Source organism: Corvus kubaryi, unplaced genomic scaffold, assembly GCF_017639235.1.
Source record: "Corvus kubaryi isolate FWS band 111438036 unplaced genomic scaffold, C.kubaryi_AGA036_p1.0 37383, whole genome shotgun sequence".
NCBI lineage: Eukaryota > Metazoa > Chordata > Aves > Passeriformes > Corvidae > Corvus > Corvus kubaryi.
Genome location: NW_024581125.1, coordinates 3,871,161 through 3,897,955, shown reverse-complemented (window position 1 = coordinate 3,897,955; position 26,795 = coordinate 3,871,161). Strand labels below are relative to the sequence as shown.

At 42.3% G+C, this 26,795-nt stretch overlaps 1 protein-coding gene across 1 annotated transcript in view; it reads left to right on the top strand.

Moving 5' to 3' along the window:
* The window catches only part of CPS1 (carbamoyl-phosphate synthase 1), a 98,695-nt gene extending 72,161 nt beyond the window's left edge, over positions 1-26,534 (top strand). The window contains exons 26-38 of the mRNA XM_042035441.1: positions 462-656; positions 1,224-1,291; positions 3,550-3,625; positions 6,460-6,537; positions 7,529-7,636; positions 8,801-8,890; positions 10,280-10,450; positions 13,051-13,125; positions 15,960-16,058; positions 23,078-23,137; positions 23,999-24,111; positions 24,661-24,790; positions 26,051-26,534. Coding sequence (XP_041891375.1) covers positions 462-656; positions 1,224-1,291; positions 3,550-3,625; positions 6,460-6,537; positions 7,529-7,636; positions 8,801-8,890; positions 10,280-10,450; positions 13,051-13,125; positions 15,960-16,058; positions 23,078-23,137; positions 23,999-24,111; positions 24,661-24,790; positions 26,051-26,149 — 1,362 coding nt within the window. The 3' untranslated portion in view covers positions 26,150-26,534. The remainder of the gene's footprint in view (positions 1-461; positions 657-1,223; positions 1,292-3,549; positions 3,626-6,459; positions 6,538-7,528; positions 7,637-8,800; positions 8,891-10,279; positions 10,451-13,050; positions 13,126-15,959; positions 16,059-23,077; positions 23,138-23,998; positions 24,112-24,660; positions 24,791-26,050) is intronic.
* The last annotated feature ends 261 nt before the right edge of the window (positions 26,535-26,795 follow it).

The following is a 26,795-nucleotide window of genomic DNA, read 5'->3' as shown; positions in this document are numbered from 1 at the left end:
CCCCATCCAACCTGGCCTTGAACACTTCCAGGGATGACGCAGCCACAGCTTCTCTGGGCAACCTGTGCCAGGGCCTCACCACCCTTGAAGTAAAGAATTTCTTCCTAACATCAAACCTAAATCTCTCCTCTTCCAGTTTAAAACCATTCATCCTTGTCCTATCACTATCAGCCCATGTAACAAGTTGCTCTCTTTTTTTATTAAATTCTCTTTAGGCTCTGGAAGACTGCAATAAGGTCTTCCTGGAGCTTCTCTTCTCCAGGCTGAACAACCCCATCTCTCTCAGCCTGTCTTTGTATGAGAGGTGCTCCCGCTCTCTGATCATCTTTGTGGCCCTGTGATCTGTTTTTGTTCACAGCAGCCTGCAAAGGGACATAATCTAAATATTGGATTCTTGTTGTGACAGCTCTTCCTGTTAAAATAACTTGGACATGACTGTGCTCCTTTCTGTCCTCCAATAGGGATGCAGTGGCTGCATTATATCTGTAGGTGGGCAGATTCCCAATAACCTGGCAGTACCACTGCACCAGAGTGGAGTGAAGATTCTTGGCACAAATCCTTTGCAGATTGACCAGGCAGAAGATCGTTCCATATTCTCAGCTGTCCTGGATAAGCTGCATGTGGCCCAGGCTCCCTGGAAGGCAGTCAGCACACTGGTAAGTTGGGATGTGCATCTGGGAAATGCTGAAGCAGATGGGGGCTGGGATGTGCATCTGCTCAGGAAGGACTGACTCACTGATATGTTTCAAGATTCCAAAGGCATTTGACAGATTTTTACTGCCCATGTTAAAGAACTTTTTGATCCCTGTAAAGTGATGCTACACCCGCACTGGGAGTGGGTGGAAACTGGAAAGGAAGTGTCTTTAAATCACCTTACACAGCCTGGGGTATATACCCAGTAGAAGTTAGCACCACTGACAGGCTAGTCTAGATATCCTGCTAGCCTTGAGATCTGTTCTAGCAGGTGGAGATTGCAAAAGAATAGAGATATGTTGGCACTGCTTTTTTTTCCCAGTGAAGCTCTATGTACAGGGGAGGTCTGAAGGTGACAGCTCTGGAACCAGGAAGCTGTGTGTTACATTGAGTCCAGGCTGCAGTCCCCAACTTCTTTCCCCTCATCTCATCTTTACTAGTAAAGTGCAAAAGTGCAGTTACAATTGGAATTTTGGAATGACTTTAAAATATTTTCTTGTTCACAGCATGTTTTTCCTCCCTTTCTTTAGAGAGACGCTGTTGAATTTGCAAGGTCTGTGAGTTACCCATGTTTGCTGAGGCCCTCTTATGTTCTGAGGTAAGGCATAGCAAGGTGGCATATGAACTCCAAAAACCTCTCTGAGACAAGGGAGAACAATTTCAGGGGACCTGTGTGGAAAACTCTGTGCCAGGTATATGTGGCATTAAGCTGTCCATGAGACAACTGCTCAAATCAATTAATAAAGCCAATGGATCCCTGAAGTCCATCAGGCACTGATCAAAGGTAGAACATAATCATAAGAATGTGTGTTCATCTGTATTAGCTTTTGCATATCTCAAAGCCAAAACCATGAACCATCTGGGATATTCTTTAAGGTTCCTGAGATTGTTACCTTTACAATTAAGTCAGAAGATTGTTTGCCGCCAGGAACAACAGAAGAGAACCTGCTGAGGCCCTTTATTGAGATGGGCATCTGGTTTTCAGAAAATGACAGTTCATCTTTTGAATTCCGCTTCTTATTTGCCAAGCTTCTCCCCTTACAGGCGTATTTTATGTCACTACACCGTGGCAGCTGCTTCTCATTAAACAGGCATTGTATGGAGTCCCTCATTTCCAACAGCCAGCCAGACTTTTGAGGAGGTTACACCAGCACATGCACACAGCAAACTCACAAGTTCTGAATGATCCCTCTTCTCTGCAAAAAGTTTCTTTATGGCTGGGTGACTCAGCACAGGCAGTTTGCTGGTCACAGTTTACAAGTGAAAATAAATTGGAGACAGGATCTTTTTTATATGAAAGACACTCATATCAAAATGAAGAAGCACAATATCAGCTTTCGGGACTGGGGGAAAAGCACACATTTTATTTTAAAAGAAGAAAAGGAGAAGGGTTACTTCAACCCTGAAGGAAATATCCTCTAGAAGAGACTCCCGAATGTGACTTTTCTATCTGGTCTCTTAAGACTTGCAATGTGGTTTCAAGCAAAGTTAGAAAACAGCCCTCCTGTCAGGAGTAAAGTTGAGTATAGTTAAGTATAAGGTAAAAACTGCTCCTGATGTAATTCTCCAGATTTCTAGGGATCACTTCTTTTAGCCTGTTGTTTCCATCTGTATTAAAAACATTATAGGCCCTTTCTGTGTTAAGTATTTGCTAATGTGTGTTAGTGCAGGGTAGGGGGACTCCAGGGAGAAAGATGAAACTGAAGGATGTAAAACTTGCGGAATGAGAGTGTGAAAAGCCCTAGGAGAGATTTTGCCTGGTCTCTGTCTGCAGAACAGCGGCAGTCCATAGCTAGACTTCCTCATCCTCTGAGCAGATATGACCTTTAATATTGGCCAGTTTCCTTGCAAACTAAATGCCTTTCCCCACCAGTTAGGCACTGTGTACACCAGCTCACATCCTCAGTGGTACTACTGACACAAGTTCATGGATTTATTGAACTCTATTGATTTACATCAGCTGAAGGAGTAAATATAATCACCTAGGTACCTGTGTCTATTTATCTTAGGATAAAGTGACTGATTTGTAGGATAGATCCTTCTTCCAGTTTTCCCCACAGCCTCTGTGGGCTTGCCCAACAAAGCAAAGGGGAAGCTGCGCATCAGTGGTAGAAATGGGAAATGCAACATCTTTTTTATAAGATGCTTGTCTTTAAAAGGGACCTGAATCACTTACTCTGGACCCATGCTCTCCCAGATCCCTTCTCTGACATTACTGGCTGTTACAATTAAAGCAGCTTTCAGATATCTGCTGTACTGTGTCTATTCCCTTAAGAAATGAGACATTAGGGGAGGAACACAGTGAAATTGGCCAGCAAAGAACAGACCTGGATTTGCATCTGGATTTACACTGTCACAACCATTGCCAGCAACCCATGCATGCCTCACTTCATCTGTCCCTGAGGAGCAATTGGGCTAAAGTGAGCCAAGTGTATGTTTGTCCTGAGCTCCCAGCTAACCTGCCCCAGGGGGAAAGTCTGGGTCTTACTGGGGCTGGGTGGCTGAGGAGCCATCTCCCCCAGCTTATGGGGACCTTCAAAGGCTTGGCTCAGGAAGGGGATTTGGCAGCAGTACTAAGGCTATGAAAACACAGTTCTTTCTTTGTTTCTTCACTATGGTTCTGGAGGTCTCCTGTCTTCTCTGGGAAGGATAATGGAGGGTCATTGGGTACCACCTCTGCCTCTCTTTGAGTCAAGAACAGAGCAAATGGCTGGAGTCAGGAGCTTGCTTGGCTAGTCTGTCATACAGAGGTTGTTGGTAACCTTGTGAACCCTGTGCCCTGGTGCCTTACACTGATCTCTCCCTAAAATTCACAAAGGAAGCTGACCTGTGTTCCCTTCTTTCCTATTCTCACAGTGGGTCTGCAATGAATGTAGTATTCACTGAGGACGAGATGAAGAAGTTCTTAGCAGAAGCCACCAGAGTCTCTCAGGTACCTCTTGTGCTCCCACCTCTTTTTGTGTTTCCCTTATTTATTTCATCTCTACTGTGTTTTCTATCTCTTTGTTTCTTTATTGTGTCTTCCTCACTCTTTCCCTTCCTTGCTTGGGGAAGAGCCACTGAGTTTGACTCCTCAGTTCGTTCCCAAATAGGCTCCCTAACTTGGGAGCATGTGCAAACATCCTTACTGACCCCACCAGGATGCCTGCATGGAGTAAGAACAGCAGGCAGCTGTTTTACCTGGGCATACATTCCTGACCAGTTAATTGTGTAAATAGATGTAGGCCACTGAGCTGGGACCCTTCCAGGCTTGCCAGTGGCAGGTTATGCCACCCAGCATTGAACTGGTAGCCTCTTTCACTCACTTTTTGAGTTGTTTTGCCTGGCTTCTTTGAACAACTTAAAACTTCATCTTGGCATCTCTTCTGAAGGTTTTTTCCTCTTCTTCTTTTTCTTTTTTTAATGGTCACTGTTCAGAACAGGGCTGTGGCACTCCAGAAATCTTGGAGTTAAAAATAAATGAATCAAAGAGAAACTGTCTGAAAACACAACTGGCTATGGAAGTCAGACATATTACTGCTTTCTCAGAATTCTCAGGTGGTTAAAGCTTGAACAAGATCAAAACCATGCAATTTTTAAGTGTATGAGGCAAAAGGTGCAAATTTAGCTTTTCAGCAAGAAATGGTGGAATTAAAGGGAGATATGTTTCAAAGTAATAATATCCTGAAGGATAGGTAGTGTGGAGGCAAGGAGACCACTTATTACTATCTTTGAACAAGTTTTAGAGGGGTAGTGGCACTGTTACTTCCATCAGAAGGAATTATTTAACTAATTCTCAGAAGACTATAGGGTCAACCTGTGGTAGTGTGCCAGGTTCTTAGCAGTGCTTAGCCTCCCAAAATGCCTAACTTCTCTCTGTACTTCATCTGAAGTACTCTGCTTTGTGTTTACACTCGCAGAAGCAGAGCAGACAACAGCCGTAAGCCCCATTCAGTGGGACAGATCACTTTGTCATGCTGCTGGGTGGCTTTGTGATGGCAGTGGATGCCCTATAGGAGGTTCTAGCCCAGAAAAGTGACCCCTGGTCAGCTTAATTTGTCTCAGCTTGACTGACTTGAATTGGGCAATGCTGTTCTTTGTTTCTGAGAGCTCTCATCCCTGGTACAGGAGGCCTTTCTGGGAGTTGCATTTGTAGAGTCTTGGCAATACATGACATATTCATAGGGGAAAGAGAGGGTGTTCGCATGAGATCCTTATGATATCTGGTTCTGCTACACACACAAGGCACTGCTGCTTGCTGCAAACGTGACCAGTTGCACATCATGAGGTTTTGGGTGCTCTGGTTCTGATCCTGAAGAGACTTACCCTAGATTTACATGCTATTTTTTTCCTAGTGTAGTCAGACTGCCAAGGGAAGAACTTCTTCCTTCATCCAGTATTGTGCATTGACAAAAGCTGTAGTATAGTTGAAGCCAAGCTAGCAAAAAGCAAACCAGAACAAAAGTACTGTGCTCTGCTTCTAAATTAGGGAGGATTTTTCAGTCTTGTCAAGGCTTTGTGGCCTGTGAGTGGTTCTACAGAAGCTACCAGTATTAGTTGTGACCATCTTTGCATAGGCTTAGTTTATCTGGTTCCAAAACCTTACCTAGTTCTGCTCCATCCAGCAGAGCTTCTCCAGGTAAAGGCCCTGCTAATTCTTGTTCTGTTGTTTTAATGACTGCTGTTTCAGTGTTGTGTCATTGTGGCATTTATGTTGTCAATAATGTTCAAAACTTCTAGTGCGGGTTGAGACAAATTGAAGTAAACAAGGCTGTGTGCACATATAAAATCTTCCGGTGAAAAACTGCAGCAAGACAGAAAGTAACAGGACACAAGCCACTAAATTTATGAAACAGTATAGGCTTCAGCATTGTCCTTGCCTGTGAATTTACCCTTGCAGTGATAAATGGAAGGAATTGTGTTTTGTAACTTTTAGAGTTGCTTGGTATTTTTTCAAGAGGAGCCTTTAAAACATGCACAAACTGTCATTTATTTCATTTTATTCTCTAATAAATAATAGGCAGTTAGTAGTGGATGGGACAGGTAAAATGTTGAGACACAAAGATGTCCAGGAAGAATGCAGATTAGAGTTTTTTGGAGCAGGCGTCTGGAAGGAGAAAGTATTAGAGTGGAAGTGTGTGTTAGCATCCCACAGACAGGCAGGAAGAAGAGGAAGGAAAACAATGTCTACCAGGGAAGGTAGTGAGAGTCAAGGACAGGTTGTTCCTGGCCAGTTATAATTAGTGGCAACCTCTCCCTGGGAGACTTAGGAAACCAGGCAGAGAAATTAGAAAGGAATGGATCAGTTGCCTAGAATGTATGACTCTAAAATAGCAAACAGCCTCTCTACAAAGTCATTGAGAATGCCGAGGATTAGTTCCTTTGTGAAGCACCACATCCAATGAGATGGCTGGGAGGCTCAGACCAAGGAAGAATTAAAGATCTTGGAGTTAAGGACTGTCTTTGGGAAATGGGATTAGAGATCGCTGGATCCACGCATTTCTTGCTGTCGTCTTCCTGCCATGATGTCATGTAAAAGACCTTTATGGTTTTGCCCCAAATTTCCCTGTCACCGTGTTGTTATGGAGAGCTCAAACTTTTTTTGCATCAGTGGTTTTAGGGAAATCATGCCAAGTTCCCCCATTATATCTCTGCAAAGTTCACTTATCTGTGGAAATGAGGATATTAATAGATTGATCTTCTGGTCTTTTGCTTCCAAAAGGTCCTGGGTGGTCTATAAATATTCTCTTACAAAAACTTTCTAGTTTTTTCTTGTCTTGATGGCAGGATCACCCTGTGGTACTCACTAAATTTATTGAAGATGCCCGTGAGGTGGAAATGGATGCTGTAGCCAAGGCAGGAAGAGTAAGTACTTCACTTTTCTTTAACATTAAACGTGTTTTTTCAGGATCTGAGATCTGCAAAAATGTGTAGTCTGAATGATTTACTATAGAGCCATGGATTCATGCTGAGGAGAGTAAAGAAATAAGAGGAATCCATCTTAGGCTCAAAACCATTGTGCTTGAAAAGCTCCACCTATCTTATTGTATACACCTAACCAGTTATTTTTTAAGCATTGCTTATCCATGTAAATGAATCCTTTCGAATATAATTTTTACCGGACTTGCAAATCACTGGCTTCAGAAATGACTTTCAGCAGAATTTTATCATGGGTTATGGAATTACCACAGTGATTCAATTTTTTTTACAACTTTGCCTTGCATTTCATTACTCAGCAAAGGCAAAAAAATCACAAACTTCTCAATTAACAGGCATATTATTTTTTTGATCTTAATTTTTAACCAGCAGACATGATCACTTTTTTGGTATTAAGGTCATGTGCCTTGATGCAGTTGATTCAATTTAAATCCTTAGGCCTGGATTTCCTCTGCTTTCTTTTCTCCATGATAAAACACCACAAAAGAGTGGGGGTAAAATAATATACCAGTGATGTTAGTTCATGCTTGTTCCTGTTGGGGAATGGCAACTTTTTTGTGTTCTGGCAAGCAGAACTTAGAAATTTGGTTTAAAGCCTCCTTAGCTTTTACCTTCTGAGCCCACATATGTTAGAGAGAGGAAGGGAGCCTTAGGATCTCCAGGCTGTGGTAGGTTTTATCATGTTCATGATTTGCTTAACCATGGTAGAAGGACACTGACATGGTCTCCTTGTTCATATGCCTAGTGTCTGCTTCAGGCATATTCTCCTCAAAATCTTGGGAAATTCACTTCTTGTTGCCCCACCATCTATATCCTTTTTCAGATACAGTTCTGTTCAGGAGGCTGGGCTATGCTGGGGTCAAAGGAACAGTTTGTGAGAGGGTGAAATGACCAAGTGCTCTCTCATTGCTGTGTGCAGGTTATTTCACATGCTATTTCAGAGCATGTGGAGAATGCAGGCGTTCACTCAGGAGATGCCACCCTCATGTTCCCCACACAGACCATCAGCCAGGGAGCCTTGGAGAAGGTTTGTGTTGCACTAGCACTGAAAACAGAAAAGGAAATGAGGATTTGAATCTGCTTTCCCTCCATCACCAGTGGAGAAATCAAATCACCAATGATTTTTTTAAGGCCACTGTGGTATGTGCAAGTGACGGATGTCAGGGTACCCCTGTGATTGGCTTGATTATCTGAACTGTGTCCCAGTAATTTAAGCAGTAGATGTGCACACTTTTCCACCCATAGGATTTTTTGTTTCCTTGGTTTAAAACCAGCTTCTGTAGCAGTAGACAATTGTTTAATTCATACGTATGCTACGGTTCTCTTTCCACTTCCTTTTCTCCCACAATCCTTAAATGATTATGTCAGATGTATGACTTTCTAGCTGTCTGCTTTTCCAAAATAATTATCAGGATGAATAAACCTCACCTAATCTTGACTTTTTCCCCTTTCGAGAATAGACCTTGTGATACCCAGTTAGTTGTTAAGATGCATTTATAAAATGAAATGTGCCATGCCCCATGATGTCATCCTGTTAAGGGTTTGCTTGGAAGCCAGCAAAAGCTGTAATATAATGATCTGTGCTCCAGCTCTGTTTCCAAGAATGTCCAAAGCCGTGTTTCTGAAAATATCATCTCCTGGAGCAAAGCTATTCAAACCTTTGTATTGACACACCTGAGAAATAAGACTTTCCTCCCAGTTTGTTCCAGAGTGTATCTGCTCACACCTCCCACGGATCTGTGATGGGACAGGCATGTTGGTGAAAGACTTTTAAGACACTTAAAAAACTGATTAGTTATTCTCAAATAACAAAACATTATTCATTATGTCACCAAGAAAGGTATAAAGACTCCAGTGTGCAGTGTAGGAATTGCTGCAGGGCAAGGCTTTGATTCTCTGTTTTTCTCCTTCTCCCCTCTGCTTTCTCACACACACCAGAAACTGATTTTTACTTCTGCCCTCAAATGGCACTTCAGGCTCTAGGTTACTAGGGAAATTAAACATGTTTGCTTCTGAAATAATGTTATTGCCAAAATGTGGGGATAGAGAAAAAAAAACAGGACAGAGAGAGAGGATGTTTAAAGAAATCCACAAGTCTAGTGATTTATTGCCATGATGCTCTCTATTTTGTGGAACCTTATTATTTATTCTATATACACACATTTACACTTTTTAAATTTGGTTTTTATAGGTAAAAGCTGCTACAAAAAAGATTGCAAAAGCCTTTGCCATCTCTGGTCCATTCAATATCCAGTTCTTGGTGCAAGGCAACAATGTGCTGGTAAGAGCTGTTGTGAGTGTGGCAGGGCCTATGCTGTGCTGAGGTTTGTGGGTCCTGCATATCTGCTGTGGGCATGGTGGCAGTGGCAGCCACCTGCCTTGTTCAGAGGATGTGGGGTTGCCTGTGCCACCCCTCATCACACAGCTCTCCCTGCCTGTGTGGCAGAGAGCATCCTCCCCTGCCTTCACACTGAGGGTGAAGAGAGTCTGCTTGCTTTGTCTGTCAGCTTTGTTTCACTGTGGGCTGCTGTCCTTCCCAAAATTATCAGTTTGGAATAGGATGGGACAGCACTGGGACCTGCACCTCATCCTATGTACTGGATATCATGGCTTTTAGACCTCTGATATCCTCTCTCATCTTCAGCTATTTTGATGTTAAATTAAGCCTTCAAAGGGATTGAAAAGAAAGCAAGACAATATAAGTGTTGAAACCTTTACTATAAGCCATTAGGATGGTTATCTGAATAGTCCTAGTAGTTATTAGTAAGAGAAGTACAGCAGATGTCTGACCCTGTCTGGGTAACAGTTGGCTTTCTGTTGCTAATGGAAGGTCAGAGGAATGTGAGCAGAGTATGACTGAGGAAACAGTGAATAGGAAGAAAACCTGACAGGAAACAGAAGAGATGCATTATTAGCGAAAATTCCTGTTTGGACTATGAGTTGAGTAAAATGCACTTACTGTTCTTCACCTTTCCTCTGTTTCACACATGGTTATTCAGAAACTCCACAGAGGCAGAGAACAGAGTTTTTCCTTCCTCGCTTTCCCACAGCTGTGCTTGTCTTTCTCTGGAAAGACCCTCCCTTTTCAGTTGTACCTTAACTTACGTATTCATATCCTCTTTCATTCCACTTCATTCTCACTTACAGCAATTCCTCTTCTGCTCTTGAGCTCCAGGGTGGCTTCTCAGCACGTTGCAGAACTTCTTTGTTACTTTCTTGCCTGGTTGAATGACTTCCACATGCGAGTGAGGGAAGTCAGTAAGGATAGTCCAGTCATTCAGGAAATGCCATTGCCATGGAAAAAGAACAGGTTGGACTTCCAGAAGTTGTACCTAATGCCTGTGCATATGTTTTCATGCCTCTTGCACATTAACTTAGGATATAGTACAGCATGTTTTCGAGTGAACTTTGGCTTCCCTTCAGTTCTAATATTCAGACAATAGAGATGGATCTCAGATGAAGAACATCAGTCTGCTTGTATCTCAGGCTGGCCATTCCCCATCCCTCATCCCTGTTTTAATAATGATCCAGATTTCTGTGTTTCTTATTTGACAATCTGAAGATCATCACTGCCAAGAGGACTCAGGGCTGGTTTCAAAAAATATGAATCAATCTATTTCTTCCCTGGACAGTCCCTGACCCTGGTATTTATCTTTTTTAATCCCACCAGGTGATAGAGTGCAACTTGCGGGCTTCACGCTCCTTCCCCTTTGTATCCAAGACTCTGGGTGTGGACTTCATTGATGTGGCCACTAAGGTGATGATTGGAAAACAGGTTAATGAGTCATCCCTCCCTGCAATGGAACATCCCATTTTTCCATCCAGATATGTTGGGATTAAGGTACGGTTTCCAAAAGAACAACAAAAACCCCACCACAGAGCCAGAACATAGCACATTAACATACCATTAGTACTTTAATGCCCAGAGAGAACAATTTACTCACTGGCCAAAGGCCAAATTGACCTTTTGTAGCTTCTGTCAAGATAATCTATTTGAAAACTTTAGAGAAAAATCAGAGGAAAATTATCCAGTGAAACCAAATCTTCCTTTATTTTCAGCTTCTAACCTACTCTGAATCCTGTTTATGGGCTGCATTATAAATTTACACTTGCAGAGTTGAACACTGAAGTTCAGGCTATTTCATAATACTATGTAATACACATGTGGACATGCAAAACTTTGTGTTGTGAGTGCCCCCCAGATTTTATCTGCAGGATCTGGGACATGGGCTGTCAAATGCACATAATCTCCTTTATATTCACCACCAGTTAAAATAGGGGTGAAAGTTTTGCATCCTTTGGTTTCAGTAAGGCCAAAGTTTTACTTTTTATAATTACTAAGTTTGTATAGGACCCAACATAGTAAAGTGTACTGTAGATATTTTTGAATGCTTAGTGGAAGAAAAAAAAATTAATTGAAGCTCCTAATCATAAAAATCTAGAACAGCAATGCAGAAAATCCAAGGGATAATGAGAATTGTTTAATTGTTTATACAGAAACTTCCAAGCTTTAATAGCTTCCAAATCAAGTGAAAACTGAGGAAGCAGAAAACCAACATCTTTCTACTAATAAAATGTTCAGACCTATTAAAATTAAAGCCACATCTGTGTCCCAAGCCAGTCAGTCTAGATGTAGCTTTACATTTTATTTTGATGTCACAGATAGGCATTATCTCATTATCTGAAATTCAAACTTGAGACTTTTTTTTTTTTTTTTTTTGGTGAGTCTAATTTATTTTTATAAATTTCTACTATTTAGACTTGGGGCTTCTGCACTGTTGTTAGCTGAACTGTCAAGAGTTTTGTCTCTCCTGGGAATGCTGGTTACAGAGCGGAAAACCCAGATTTATTCTTTAAAACTTCCCTACAAAGCTTTTTATACTGCTTGTGTTCTGTGTGGATTTGTCAAATATAAAAACCTGCTAACACCTTTGGAAATGCTAAACTTTGAAAAATATTCCAGTTTAGCCTGTTTGTTGTTATCCATGCATCATATTTGCTATCCTCTTACAATTTATTGCTAGTAGTATTTGCATGGAGACAGGATCTTGTTTCTTCAGCAGTTCTTAAAAGAGGATATGAAACTTTTTTCTTCATTCTCAACATAGCTGCTCCTTTGTGAATTAGAGTAACCACTGTTTAAGCTTTAGTGATTGAAATACTGTCTCACCATGTTTGCTTCCAGACTGGTACAAGTATCAGGGCCTGACCAAGATTAAATCCTGGGCAGAGAATAACTGACTAAGTTTTAAATAGGGCTTAGTTGCAGTACCAGAGCCTGCTCCTGATGATGCATTTTCATGGTCATGGCAGATAAAAATTAGGGAGCTGGTGGAAGGCTTTGCTGCTTGTTACCTTTCAAGACAATGTACATTAAAACAATCCACCTTAACTGGCATATCTCAGCTTGAGTTGGCCAGTGTAAACATTTTCTCTTTACTTACAGTGGAAACAAAACTGATCTAAAAGTCACAAAGACACGTGACATTTTTTGAGAAAAGTTTTGAATTTCTCCTGTCTCATTTTAACTGGTCATTGTTATGTGTCATGAAGCAGCAGCTTCATGTTACCCTTGGAGACCTCCAGGGACAGAATTATAGCTTCAAATTTAAAAACAGATACATTTTTAAGCAGAAATCTTGCTGCCTTTATGCAAATACCATTAGTAGTTTAAGATGTGGAGAAGCCCTACAGAAAATTACTTGGTAGTAGGAAATTTGTTCCATGTTTGTTACAAATGGTCATTGGTTCTTTAACAGAGACTTTCTTTTCCTCCCTCCCCTCCATGTTTCTTATTTTAAGATCAAATTAGACAAGAGAACTCAGAGAGTGCTGTGATCTAAGTCCTAATATAATCATCATCATCATCATCATCAGGGAGCTTAAAATTAGCATATAAAAGAAAAAAAATTACAAGTGTGTATTTCTGGATGTGAGGGAGAGGGAAAATATGAAAATTATTTGCAAAGTTTCATTTTTTTCACACCAAAAAAAGTGCATTCTTGTGGAATAGTTTTATTTCTGCAAATGAAACATTTCATGGAGAACAGCATTCTCTGAAAAATCAACTGGATTCAGATAGTATCTCTCCTTGTTCCATGAATTAAGTGCTTCACAGCCTTTTTGTTTAAAAATGTGCCCTTAAAATCATAGATAGTGGGCTACCACTGACTGAAAATCTACCACTGGAATGTGAGCAGGATGCAAGAGTTAGATGATTGATTTATTGGTGGAATAGATGGTTATTTGTTCCAGTCCATCATCAAGATGCTGAGGGAACTACTTTGCCAAGTATTCCTTTGCTTATCAGCCTTGACCACTGCTTTTTTTGGATCAATTCATGTCTCTTTCTGTCACTTCCAACTGTAGCTGGAATTTTTACATTCTTTTTAAATGATCCAATTTTGATTCTTCCTCCCTCCTTCCTCTTTATTTCACCAGGCCCCAATGTTTTCCTGGTCCAGGCTGAGAGATGCTGACCCTGTTCTCCGATGTGAAATGGCCTCTACTGGGGAGGTATCTTTTCATTGACTTTAAACATCATGAATCTTTGAAAGTGATCTTATTACTGCCTGAATCAAGATGGCATCTGTACCTTCTTCAGAAAATTGAAAAGATCTTTTTTAGCTGTATAACCTGCAATGTCCTGGAAAACCCAGTTTTTTCAGCCACTGGATGTCCCTCTTTACCTGAATGTCAGCTCCCTGAGTTGGACCTGGTCTGTGTGACAGCCTGAAATGAATTTATCTGAGAGCTGTTGTGTTCTGGGAGACTGTTTTGTGAATTATGTGCTTCTGGACAGACAAGTGGTTACAGCTCCCAACCCCCATGGACACTTGTAGCAGCAGCGACATGGAGACTCCAGGGCATGAGTGGTTGGTCTTGGGATGTGCCAGTTGCTTAAAGGCAGCAAAAATGTGTGGTATTTTCTTGTTGCCTGGTAACCATCAAGGCATGTCCCAAGGTGCAAAAGGAAAGAAAGAGACAATAAAATGTGGTGGCTACAGGGAGTGTGGGCAGGATTAGCCTGGGCAGCTTTCCTCACTCTTTGTGCAGCCAGGCTGTGAGGCGCTGCTGGAATGTCTCCTGGTGTGGTTATGGCATGCTGTGAGGGCACAGGGCTGGGCATCTTCCTGCCCAGGATCAGCACCCTCACCCTCACAGGCACAGGTTTCCATCTATATCACCTAAAGTGACACTGACTCATGTAGAACAAAGGATTTCTTTATGAGTTATTGCTGAGCTATCAAGGGCATCCAAAGATACACCCAAGTGGTCTTTAAATTTTATGTGTTCTGTTACTTCTAGAATGAGTTGCACTAGCAAAAAATTATTCTGGGCCAGAACACCCTCTTGGGAAAGTGATTAAATACTGAGGCAATTTGATTAGACTTAAGTCTGCTGTACCATCACTAGGCAGGTGGCAGAGCCTGAGCTGCTCCATTGAATGTGAGCTTGGGTATGTCTGCAGGAGCTGTTTTCATTAGGAAATACTTACCATGCTAGTATGAAAAAGTACTCTACCCAGATACAAAGTAAGAACAGCCTTAGGTCTCCTACATCTCTCCAGAATTACTTTATTTTACTCTTCATAATGTGCTAGAAATCAGTATTGCAGAAGATTTCCTTTCAGTGTAGTAAATAGGCAGAAAAAAGCCAAGTGACTTCTGTGACTTCCTGATTTTCAGAACAAAATTGAGTACACAGACAACCTCCTTGCCAAAAAAAAAAAAAAAAAAATGTAACTAGGGACAAGAATTATTTTTCTGGGCTTTATACAGAGTTAGAGATTACCATGGTCATAAAAGAGGGATTATTAACTTTTATGAGTTGGAAAGATCCATATTCACAAATGCCATAAAGTGTGACAGTTATGGAAGTCTTTCTTATAGTGAAGTAAGGATAATAACTTGCTTTGGGTAAAATGCTCAGTTATTCCTCAGACATTTTTCACACACATGGCTTGATCTGGGCTTGAATTTGTCATATCTGTCTGGCAGAGATTTATTTTGCTGTAAGCCATGGTTCCCACAACAGGAGAAGAAGGGGGTCCCTTTGAGTATTGTGGCTGTGGACCATTCCATAATAATAAACCTCTCCTGGAAGGCTGGAGAGCCTACAAGGCAGGGTCTGTCTGTCACCCTAAAAAGTCCAGGATATACATAGAATATAGATACACTGTATCATGTTGTCATGACTTTTTTTAAAATCCCTTCCCTTGTGGGATTTTTGTTTGTTTGGTTTTGTTTTTTTTTTTTTTTTTTTTTTTTACTTCAACAGATCTGGCAAATCATCATTTATTCTTCTTTCATGAAATACTGGTTTCTGCTCACCATGGTAACAGCGAGACCATGAATGTGAGGGCTCACTCTGGGATGGGAAGGACCATAAGAGGAAAATGGGAGAGCAATTCTCAATCAGCCCCTTTATCTCATCTGTATATGTTGGTAGATTTGTTATTTCAAAGAGAAAAATCAGTGACAGTTCCTGCTTCTGATTGTTTTTCAACAAGTGTAGAGCTGACCAGAAAAAGTGAAGGTTGATTGGTTGGGTTTTTTTGTTTTTAAACTTTCACAAAAGCTCAATCATTCCTCTTTTTGTCACCAGAATTCCAAATTTTGGTTAGGAATGCACTTCAGCTCCTTCAGAAGATTGTTATCATATGACAGTCTGTAAGCAACCAAGCTCCACATCCAGTTCTGAATGCTGGAAAACTGCTAAATGATTCTTACTGGTTTCTTCCTCAACTATTTCTTTATATAAAATAAATTATTATGAATTTCCCTGATGGCTTTGTTCTTTTCTTAAGTAAATACTAAAATTTTACTTGAACTTTGTTCATCTCTGGACTTCTAATGGAGAAGCGTCTTTATATCCTGTGGTTTTCCTTCACAAGAAATGCCAGGAATACACCAGAGCACAAGCACTGCCTTACCATGGTTTGCAGGCACACAGAGGAAACGTGCCTGTGCACAACTCTCACTGCTGTCTAAGCCTTCTATAATGTTAAATAATTTGCAGTGCAAACCCAAATATTGGAGCAGAGGCTGTGTACAGCATCCCAATAACTTAGTAGAATCAATTGTTACTCCTTGGTGTGCTGTTTGAAACTAAACTATTGCTTATTCCTTCATTATTGCTTCATTAAAATTATGAAATTTGTCTGCAGTGATTTTCTGATTTACTGCCTGTTCCCCATGCCTGCAGGCTCCATGCAAAAGCAGCCTGACTTCTTCTCGCAGAAACAAAAGAGCCTATTTGAAAATGTCATTCCTGTTTCTTTTTAAGGCAATGTTTTTGGGTTGTTTTTGGTTTTCCCCTCATGCTGCCTTCTTTGTGCCTTTCTGCAGGTTGCATGCTTTGGGGAGGACGTGTACACTGCCTTCCAGAAGGCTCTGCTTGCCACAGGGTTTACGTTTCCTAAGGAAGGAATTTTGATTGGAATCCAGGTGAGTCCTAAAAATGAAAGCTGAGAAAGGAGCAACACAGAGGAACTCAGTAGCTTTTGCCTTGTTTTCATTCCTGTGGCTTCATGGCTTAAATTTGTTTCTCTGCATTTCATCTTGAAGTGCAGTAAGACAGCGAGGAACAAACACCATGGAGAGATCTTTACTGGATTCAATAAGGCTGGTCTGGTGGGTTTTCCCTCTGTCTCCTGACAGTTTCTACTGGGAAGTGCAGAAGTTTGCAGTAGGAAGCTCCCAGGGATTGCTGCAAGCAGAGACTTGGGATCAGAGAGCTCTAAGACACGTTTCTGGGGAAACAAATGTTGTAGATGGTCAGTACAGAGAAACATCCCAACCAGAACCCAGAGCTCCCTCTGTGCTCCCTCCCAAACAGGAGCCCTGGCCATGCTACTTTACATATGAACTCCCTTCATCTGTGTATTGCCCCTTGCCCTTTTCAAACTAGTTCCCCTCCAACCCTCCCAAATGGGGAGGCAGTTTCCATGCTGCAAAGTTGGATCTGCTAAGCTTTCCCCATGAAGGCACATGTTTCATTCCAGCAGAGTTGTAGCATCGATGACGGTGCAGAAAAGCTGATGTTGTTGGGGTGTTGTGGGCTGGTTATTGCTGTTATGCTGTTGGGCTGTGAGGCCTCCCCAGGCATGGCACTGTCACATCCCTCTCCTCGCTGGAGTCATGATGGGAATGTACTTCAGTGCATTGGGGTGAGGGGTTGAAGGACATCAGTCTGTCAGCAAAACTGCGGCAATAGAAGAAACTCTCCAACAACATCTTTTAAGTGTTAGAGAATCAGGCATTACTTTATTCTGGCCAGGTTTTTATTCTGGCCAGGATGTGCAATAGAAATCACTCCATCCACACTTGCCCAGGTTGTGCGTCATTGCATCACACAGAGTTCTTTACCAGACTTTTCACATATTTATACATAAAAACCCCAAAGAAATTCTTGTTGATTGGTTCTACATTACACAATTCTTAGTATTTGGTCTTCTATTTGTTATTGATCACTTTGCCTTCAATACTAATATGGTTCTCATTCTCTTATCAATCCTTTCCCAGACGAGGAATCTCCAACCACACCAGGGGGTAATGTCTATTAATGTCCATTTATCTCCCCTGTATCTTCTGGCTACTTCCAATCTGTAGGTGTTAAACTCTCAGAGTCTAGGAATCTTCTTTTTGTTGATTGAAGCCCATCAGATCTCACACAGTGAAACTCAAACCATCGGTGAACAGTCTTTTGAAGAGAAACCCTAATTCCCCACCCCCTTGTCAAAGGCAGACAAACCCCTGACTAAAGTTACTTAAAAAATGTAAAAGTTGTATCATTTCCAACAAGTCTTCACCCTTTTCTGCCCCCCACTTTTCTGCCATCAATCCTTTCTTTGTTTGATGACTGTGCACAGCTGATATTGTTCCCTACCCTGCAGCTCCTGTGACCCAGAAGTAGCTCAGAAAGAAAGAGCCAATGCTACATTTTTGTACTGATGTTTCTGGTTTCCACACTTTTCCAGAACTGTCTCCTCTAAGGGGTTGCCTCTTGGACACAGATTCTGCAGGTCCCTTGACTCCATGGCAGACTAGAGCTCGGACTTTAGGGTTTCATCTCTTGCCGTTATCACCGAAAGTTGCTTTGTGTGACAGAAAATTTAAGTGATATCATTATGGGAATGCTCTCCAGTGCAATGGGTTCTGCAAAGAGCCTTTATGTGAGGAAGTTCTGTTAGAAATGAGGCTTGGACTTTTTTGGGTGGAATAAAAGTCTGCTTGTTTATTAAAAAGAAAACCAGGAGCGGAGACTCGAGGTAAGCCCAAGTCCCACTCGACAACCCAGAAAAACAAACCGTGCGATGCACAGGGTGTTCCCTTGGACTCAGGTTCCTCAGGAAGACCGGGGGGGGTGGGGCTGAGCCCCGGAGCAGTTCTTATAGTCTCTTTTGATGCTGTGATTGGTGCAGCTCAGATCCTCCCTCTGATGGCTCGTTGCTACGGTCTTCATTGGTGTTCAATTCTGTCAGTCTCTGGGGCACTGAGTGATTGGTTTGCCCACTTAGCAATAATCCCCCAAAGTGTTTACATCATAATTATTAGGTTCTCTTAAGAACATTCTAGAACATTCTCCTCCTTTCTATAGACCCACTACTTTCCCCCATTGGTGTCCCCATCTAGTGGGCACATGGCAACATTACACCCGTACAATCGCAATAACAATTAACTCATTAACTGCATGCCCTCACTCTTCTAACAAGCAACTTTTAACTTCTTCTCAACCAAAAAAAGAGAACTTTTAACCATTTATTACAGTTCCTGACAGGTTTGCCTTAGGAACAGCCCTGCCCCTTTCACAGGCCTGGATCAGTAAGGAGGTTGTATGTTTCATGATGAACAGGGAGCTAGGCAGAAAAACAAAAAAATCTTGGTTCTTTATCAAGGAACAGTTACTGACTGCATAAAGTGCCAAAATCAGAGACAGTTGTAAACTTTGGGATGTATGTATGTTCCTCAAAACTTTATACACTTCCAATACAACTAGAACATTCTTGGGCCCCATAAAACCATCTGATTGCTTCCTGCCATTTTCACACTGTGCTTGCAATAAGCTTATATGCCCTACATGATTGCATAAAGCTGATAAAACAAAACCATAAAATAGATGAATTTTCCTGTCAGACAACTGGGGTGTGAAAAATGTCTTTGGCTGTTTGTGCCAGCAGAGGATGTGAAGGAAGTGTGTGAAAAGTGGCCGGAAAGGAACATGAATTCTGCTAACACAGGTTACCATGGAGTCCTCAAATGTCAACATATACACACATATCTGGGGATGGAAGCAGTTGCTCTAAGTTACCTCTAATTAGCAGAAAAATTGCTTGCTACCTAGATAAAGTTTAAAAGTTCAGTATGAAACTGTGGTGGCTGGTGAGCCTACGATACAAAAGACAAAGAGAGTCTGAGGCAGTCCCTAGTACCGAAAGAACCTCCCCAGGTTAGGGTGACCAGAAAGGCTTCTCCCAGTATGCTCTGCTTTGCTATGTTAATGTACCCCAGTTCTGCTTCCCTGGTTGGCCGTTGGCCTCTCTGCCCCTTCGTTACCTTGTGTGTTCCTGCCCTAGAAGGTTCTCCACTCCAAGTTCCCCCATTGGCCCTTGCCCCTCGCCACTCCCCCACTTCCCTATTGGTTGCTTTACCCTAGTCCCGCCTTTGTACCACCCCTGTGCCCTCAGATCATTGGTCTCTGATCCTCAATCCGCTCCCATACCTAAACCTGGATGCTGCGTTGTTTTGTCTTTGTCCCTGGACTCCTTCATGGTGTGGCTGCAATAAACCTTTGTCTGTGGAACTCTACATGGAGACCCTTCCTGCCTCTTTGCCGTCAGCTCATACTACTGGAGTTATCCGTGTGTTTGTGCGTGCATGCGTGTGTGAGTGTGTGGCTGATCCTGCCGAGCGGCTTCGCTAAGGAGATGCTTTTGGAAGATCGCAGCACCTCGTGCTATGGCACAGCTGCCGCAGGCACCCAACTAGCAATATGAAACTCTGGGAAGTTGGTTCTGTGTCTACTGTATATACTGCATATTTAAAAACAGCATTTGAAAACAGAGAAAAGCAAAGCCAGGAGGAGAAAAAAGGAGAGAGACTAGTGTTTAAAATTTAAGTGTATTTTCTGGATAGCAGCTAAAGGGGAATGGGCAGAAAAAAAAGTAATTTTAGCTATAGAAGGCATTTATGTACGTTCTGTGTTAATAGCTGTTAAACTGAGCTGAATGTTCTTTGTACAAAGGTGTTAAGAAAAAAAGAAGGGAAAAAAGATAAAGCCAAAAGCTCAACTCCACAAACCTTTTAAAAGTAAGAAGATTCTGTCCTTTTTAATGAGTGGTTTACAGTTCATTTTCTCACAAAAGAAACTTGAAAACAACAGATCAGTCGCTTAAAGGTCTCTCTGCATCCCAGCATATTTGTTCTATAATTAAACTACAAATCAAGAAACATGAAGTCAATTCTGAGAACCAGGTATTGCCCTCTCCCCAGTCTGGAGATTGTCACCTATGTACTTTTCAATGGTCTGCTTTGAAACAGAGGGGAAATAAAGTCCTGTGAGAAGGGAAGGTTGAAATGTTGACCTTCACCTGACATGCAGACTATGAGTGACCTTCTCTGAGTATTTGGCTGGAGAAAAGGGGTGCTCCTCACTGCAGAAACAAGAGGGACAAGGAATGAGGCATCAGGTGGGCTGTAAACAGTAGTAGCAACTGTTCTTGTTTCAATCACAAACGTGAACCCACCTGCCTCAAACAGGCAAAGTTGTTGGGGTATCCTCAGAGGGAAGCACAGTCTCGGGACAGATACCAGATAGCCTGTCTCGACCATCACTGGGTATTTTCAAACTACAGGATAATTTCTGCAACCTGTTCTGGCGCTCTGGGGGCTGATCATTGTTGGGAGCATGTACACAAGCCCCTTTGGTTGTCTCCAAGGTGCTGTGGTTCACCTACAGTAGATGGTGAACTCAAAGCACACCCCAATTTTGAAGGCTTCATTGCTTCATGACTAGCACCTTGCTCTGATTTTTAGTCTGGATTTTTATGTCTTGCAGAGAGAGAAATAAGAAGGAAAATGGTCTTGAATTCTGTTTCTCTCCAAAGCAGCTAGGTTCGTATTTCAGTGATTTGGTATGCTGCACATTTATACCTTTGCTGTTAATCATGTTGAGGTGAGAGGACACTGCCTCCTTGAAGGTAAATGTCAAACGGATATAGTTAACAGGAGTAGAGAGGGAGATCTTGGTTTCCTTGCAAATGTTTCTGGGGTGTTCCGCAAATCAAGAGTCAAATGGTTGTGCTGTGATCTGCAGTCCAAACTGAGCCCAGTATGCCCAGCCAATGAACCCACCTTGTTGGGGAGCTTCCAGGCTGGCGTGCAGTTCCAGTGGTAATCCTCCTGGTGCCATGCTGAGCTGTGGAAACCCAGGTCATCATCCCCAAGGTCAGGCACGTGAATGCTCCTTGATGTCCAGGGGACAGCACAAGGCAGGTTGGGCAGCTGATGGGGACTGTGAGCCTGCTGGGTTGTCCTTCAGCTGTGAGCACTCCCCTGACACTGCACAGGTCAGGGATCCCCAGGATCTGAGAGGTCTGATGCTCTCCCATGGTAGATGGAATACGACTTCCATGTTAGACAAATGAATCTCTGCCAGTTTATGCAAGCTGATAACCTACCTCTTTCCACAATCTGGAGAAATCTGTGATGCTGAAACCCTGAGTCTGCCATTAAATAATTTATATTTTATGCAAAAGGAGTTGAAAAGCTAGGGTTTTTTTTCTTTCCTGATTGGGCTAAGCAGTGATATCTCTGGGATGGAGTGCATCTGTCTTTACATCTATGCTGGTGACCACAAGACGTGGAAAGCATTGATAGAGTATTTTATTTTTGCATCCTGGCACTCCAAGTCTGTTGTTTCAAGGTAACTTTCTGCCTTGGTTCCTTATAGGCCAGAATTTTTGCATCCTCCACTGTGGATTTGGATCCAGAATTCAAGATTATCACAGGAGATGGGTTGGCTTCATTTTGAGCTAGATCTCAGTGAGAACTGATGTAGCTGCATTGAATGAACTAAGGATATAGCCCATTACAAATAGCAAGGCTTGCTGGCAAGCATGAGGGGTTATAAGAAATGGAACTTTTCTGATAAAGGAAAAAAATGCAATTCTTCTACAACAAATACCTTCCACTAAGTAAATATGCTTGTACTTTTCACCTTTAGTAACTAATGGTTTCTTACACAGGTTATTTCAGCCGGCTTGTAAATCTGAGGCTGCCCCGATGCAAGCTGACAGCTGTAATTTCTTTCCATAGAGAGGCTGTTTTGTGTGTCACAAGTGTTCAGTACATGTTTGACAGAAATTTATAATACTATTGTGAAAGCCAGCACCCCTGACCAGAAGGCAGAACCATTCTCTCTGACTGGGAAGCTGCCAACCCTGTCACATTGTATATTTATATTTTCCAGTTAATGTACAGAACGAGACGGCTTTCAGAATGAGGTTCTTTCCAGAGTGCTCAGAAAAAACCCCTGTTTACTCCTTTTCTTCTTAGGAAAATGTTGACCCTTCAGGATATTGCTCTCTCATCCATATAGGTTAAGCTATCAGTAGCTCTAGCAGGAATAAGGGAGCTTGTAATAATCTTACTTGCAAATGGCCAGACCAGGCTAAGGTTAAAAGCAAGGTTTGGCTTGCCTTGGCAGTGAGAAGGGCATGTGTTGCATCTGATCTTTGTATTGCTGTACCTTCAACATCCCAAAGATACTTAGGCTGATACTTTCGCTCACCTGTACTCTAAAATGGCTTGTTCAAGTGCAGATGTCTACAGGAGGTTGTCTTATCTTTCTAAATGATGTTGGATCTGGGTATGCATTTTAAGACAATCTTTTGAAGGTGCTGTAAGTCAGGCATTCAGGTCCTCATGGGAATATGGTGTCCCAGTCTCCTGACTCCCTTTCCCATATGCCCATGGGACTTAGAAATGAACTCATACATGTACAAGCTCTTATTCGTGTGAATGTGCAAACAGAGCATTCAAAGGCAGCCCGAAGCCCATCCATATATGTTATGTGCCAGAAGAGAAAGCAAATGTTTGGGCAATGATTGAAAAGATAATTAAGAGCTGAGGAGACTCTGGTTGGTGTATTTGAGAAGGCAATTGCCCAGATATTTAATATACACTAGTAAATCTTTGGTGGTTGCAGTCCGACTTAGTATGGGAACACTTACTCTGGTGTAACAAAGTATGTCTTAGCTGGGAGTGACTTGGGCTTCAGGATCAAGATAGTTGTCTTGGGAATGGTGCCGTACATGCACATGCAGACATTTCTGTCCATGCCCACACTCAGCACAGAAAGGTGTATTTGCCTCTTAGCACAATGTGGAGGAGCTTCATGTTGCCCAACAATGTACTGTTTCCAAATCCTAGCTTTAGTGCTATATCTAAAAAATTTCCTTTTTCAGAAGTCCTTCCGCCCCAGATTCCTCAGTGTGGCAGAACTACTGCATGAGCAAGGCTTCAAGGTAGGTGGTTCCACTTAGTTAAAGCTAGAGAGCTTTCAAAATCTGAAATGTCCTCAGCCTGCACAGGAATGTTGGAGTTTCTTTGGAGATAGACAAAAAGGGATATTTTTAATGTACAACAGGGATTTTTAGCTGAGTGATCCATAAAGTCAGCAGGTACCACCCAATTAAAATTTTTTACGAATGTTTAATTGAATGTCTGTTGTGAGGGCAGGAACAACACTGGCTCTGCTATCAGCCTGCAGCTGAGATGGACATCTCCAAGAAACAACAATGCCAATACGATGCCATGTATGGCAGGAGACAAGGGAGGGAAAACCTTATTTATGGACAGTATCTGTATAGTGCTACATTTTCAGTGATACTTGCAAGCTGCAGACACATGAACTCTTTGGTGTTTACATCACTCTTGTAACTCTGTATCATTTCGCATCCATATCCCTATGGAAAAGCAACACAGCCACAGAAGATTGGTGAGAGTTTTACTTTTCAAAACTTAGTGCTAGGCATTAAAAAGAAAAAAAAATGTGGCCAAAAAAAATTACAAGTGATTGAACTTAAGCCCTATTGAAAGTCACAGGGATTTAGGTTTGCCTAAGCCACTTCACTGCTTCTGGAAGTACTACTACCATTCACTGACTATCATCCATCAGGAAATCACAGATAACAGAAAGTTGGGAAGGTTGTTCTGTACTCTGTGTGTCTCTCTAGATGGAGAGACACCCTTGTTAGGAGAAATGTCCTCCAAAATCAGCTCTGACAACAGCAAGGCTGCGTGTTGGGTCAGGCCCACATGAGTTCAATGAAAAGTTTTGGTGTTGTGAAGTACACAGTAAATAACCCTTTTATTTCCTGTGACAGCTTTATGCCACGGAAGCAACCTCAGCCTGGCTCAATGCTAATGGTATCCCAGCAAATCCTGTGGTGTGGCCATCACAGGAAAGCCAGAGTCCGAGCCTCCCTCCGGTCAGGAGGTAAGAGTAACACTCACCTTGTCAAATTTGTGTTTACAATCCAGGACAGCAAATGCAAGGGGCAAATTGCTAGTCCTGTTGAAAGCAACGGTAAGAATTTAATGGGACTTTGGATTCAATCCAAAAGTTTTGCTTTATCTGGTTCTGTCTGGAATTGCCACAGCAGGGATGTTTCAGCTTAATGAACATCTCATTGAACAGTCCTGTTTAGTATGGCTTGGATGTATTGCTCCATGTTATATTTTCATGCAAGGACACATGAAATCTGAATATTTAGCCTTTTAATGACAGTCAGTTATGCCTTTAACAGAGCTGTGCTGAGCTGTATCTAGGCTGAATACTGCTTTGCATTGCTGACTAGAACTGAAATAAAGTCCAAAATCCTGAATAAGGCTTAATGCCTTAACCCCTCAACCCACTGTTTCTTGAGCGAAGACTAAGCTCAAATGACATTTTCCAATATTGTTTAGCTGCATGCCTGTGCTGTTCATCAGAGGTTTTTATTAGGAAGAACACATTGTCATACTGTCTTGTGCATTGTCTCTTCAGGCTGGTGAGGGATGGGAAAATAGATCTGGTGATTAACCTGCCCAACAACAACACCAGGTTTGTCCATGATAATTATGTGATCCGGAGGATGGCTATTGACAGTGGGATTGCTCTGCTCACTAACTTCGAGGTACTTCCCATATTGTTATTTCTCCTCTTAGACATAAGAGCCTTCAGAGCTTCCAAGCCCTTGTGACCATAGATTCCAGTCTGTTTGCACCCTCATTATCTCTGGCAAATAATGTATCTGAAAATCATGACAACACAGTGGTTTGAATATATTTTCATTTTGCTACTATACAAAATGACATTGCTCTGAGTAAAACAAAACCAAACCAAATCAAACCAACCAACCAAAATATTCTGGAGTCCTGCACTGTGCAGCTGAAGTTGCTGCTGCATCATTTTCACTTCAGAGCAAACATCTCACACAGGGTTGCATGTAACATCTTTAAATTAGGCATGGGAAGTGCTTTTTAGTGGAATATGTTCCTGGTATGGTCCTTAAACCTTACTGCAGGATGTAGCTGGGCTTTCTTGAATGATCCTTGGGGCAATCCAGTTCAGAAGTGCCATCCAAGTGGAATTGCTGCCTGTCCTGTTGTAGTCCCCAGTTGCCAGTCATTATTGGTTTGTGGCTCCTGACAAACCCCTTTCACACCTGATGGGGAAAAGATATTTGGTAATGCAAAATGGAACTCCTGCTGCCAGCAGTACCTTGCCTTCCTTTGCAAGTGGCTTTGCCTGTCACAAAAGAGCCTCATCTGGCTCTCATTAAGCATAGCAGCCAAACTCCTACTGATTTTGGTGGGTACTGACACAGAACAGTGACTTGAACTGCTGTCCAGCTGTTCAAAATCTCCTGTGATTGGAGTGAGTGGAGAGCAGGGAGAATGACAAGCTGCAGGTTCATAGGATAATGGCCAGACATGATTAGCAGGAATGGGGAATTGAAGACCCATCCTTTGCCTACTAGCAAAACACACTCTGACAATCACAACAAGGGTCCCCATCCAAAATTTATTACCACACCTGCTTGATGCATTTCACGAACCATTTGGATTGTAGAGTTTTAATCTCTGAGTTTGAGAGAGGAAAACAACCCTGGTTCTCTTTACGTTTGGGCTGTAGGGAAAACAACAGCTCTCATGGAACAGAGCTGTCTTGCAAAGGAAGCCTGGCACATCTGCATCTCTCCAGCTGGACACGCAGGCTCTAGAGGGCTGGAGCTAGCTCCTGTGCACAGTTACCTTGAAATTGATATTGATTTGGATGGACTCAAGGACTGGACCTGCACCAGGAGGTTTCAGGGTGACAGAGCAGAAGTGTGGAGCCTGCTCTGTCATGCAGCCTTTGCAGTGCTCAGTCCTCCTCTTCTTTGTATTGACAGGTGACAAAGCTTTTTGCCGAAGCTCTCAAATACTCTGGGAAATTGGACTCCAGGAGTCTCTTCCACTTCAGACAGGCTGACAATGGAAACGCTGCATAGAAGAACTCTCTCCAGCCTGCAATCTTACTGCTTCTGGCACCTCAAAAGAGAGGGGATCTCAGATATCCACCTAACCACCTTTCCATGTATTTTGCTTTTGTTTGGTCTTTTTCAGCCTGCAGATTTGATGGGAGAAGAAAGCTGCATGTGTGTGTCCTGGAATGGCTTCCAAGTTCTGCTCAGTCCTTCAGGCTATTATCGTTACTGTTTTTTACATTCTAATTCAATATTGTGAATTCAGGTGGCTCTCCCTGTATCATAAAGACTCTTTCTCAGCCTTGTGTCTGGCTTCAAAAGTGGAGAACTCCCCAAAGACTTCCGTGTGTTGCTGTCCAACTTTTTGTGCCGTGACTGTGGGCATTAAAATCAAATCCTTTGAAAATGAGGTGAAAGTGTTGCAGTGCTTTACCCCCTCCCAGTTAAATGACCATTTCATTTTCATTCCCACCTTCTCTGCTGCTTTTTCAGCTCTGGCAGCACCTTCAACTGCTGTCTGTGGAGCAGATCCCCGCTGTGACACAGGAGGTGTTATGCTTGGCTGTCTGCATGGCAGAAGACTTCAGCAGCTCTGTGGCCAACAGCACTGTGTCCTGCAGCACATGCAGAGTCTCCTCTAAACCTGTACCAGCTAAGGAATATGTGTCTG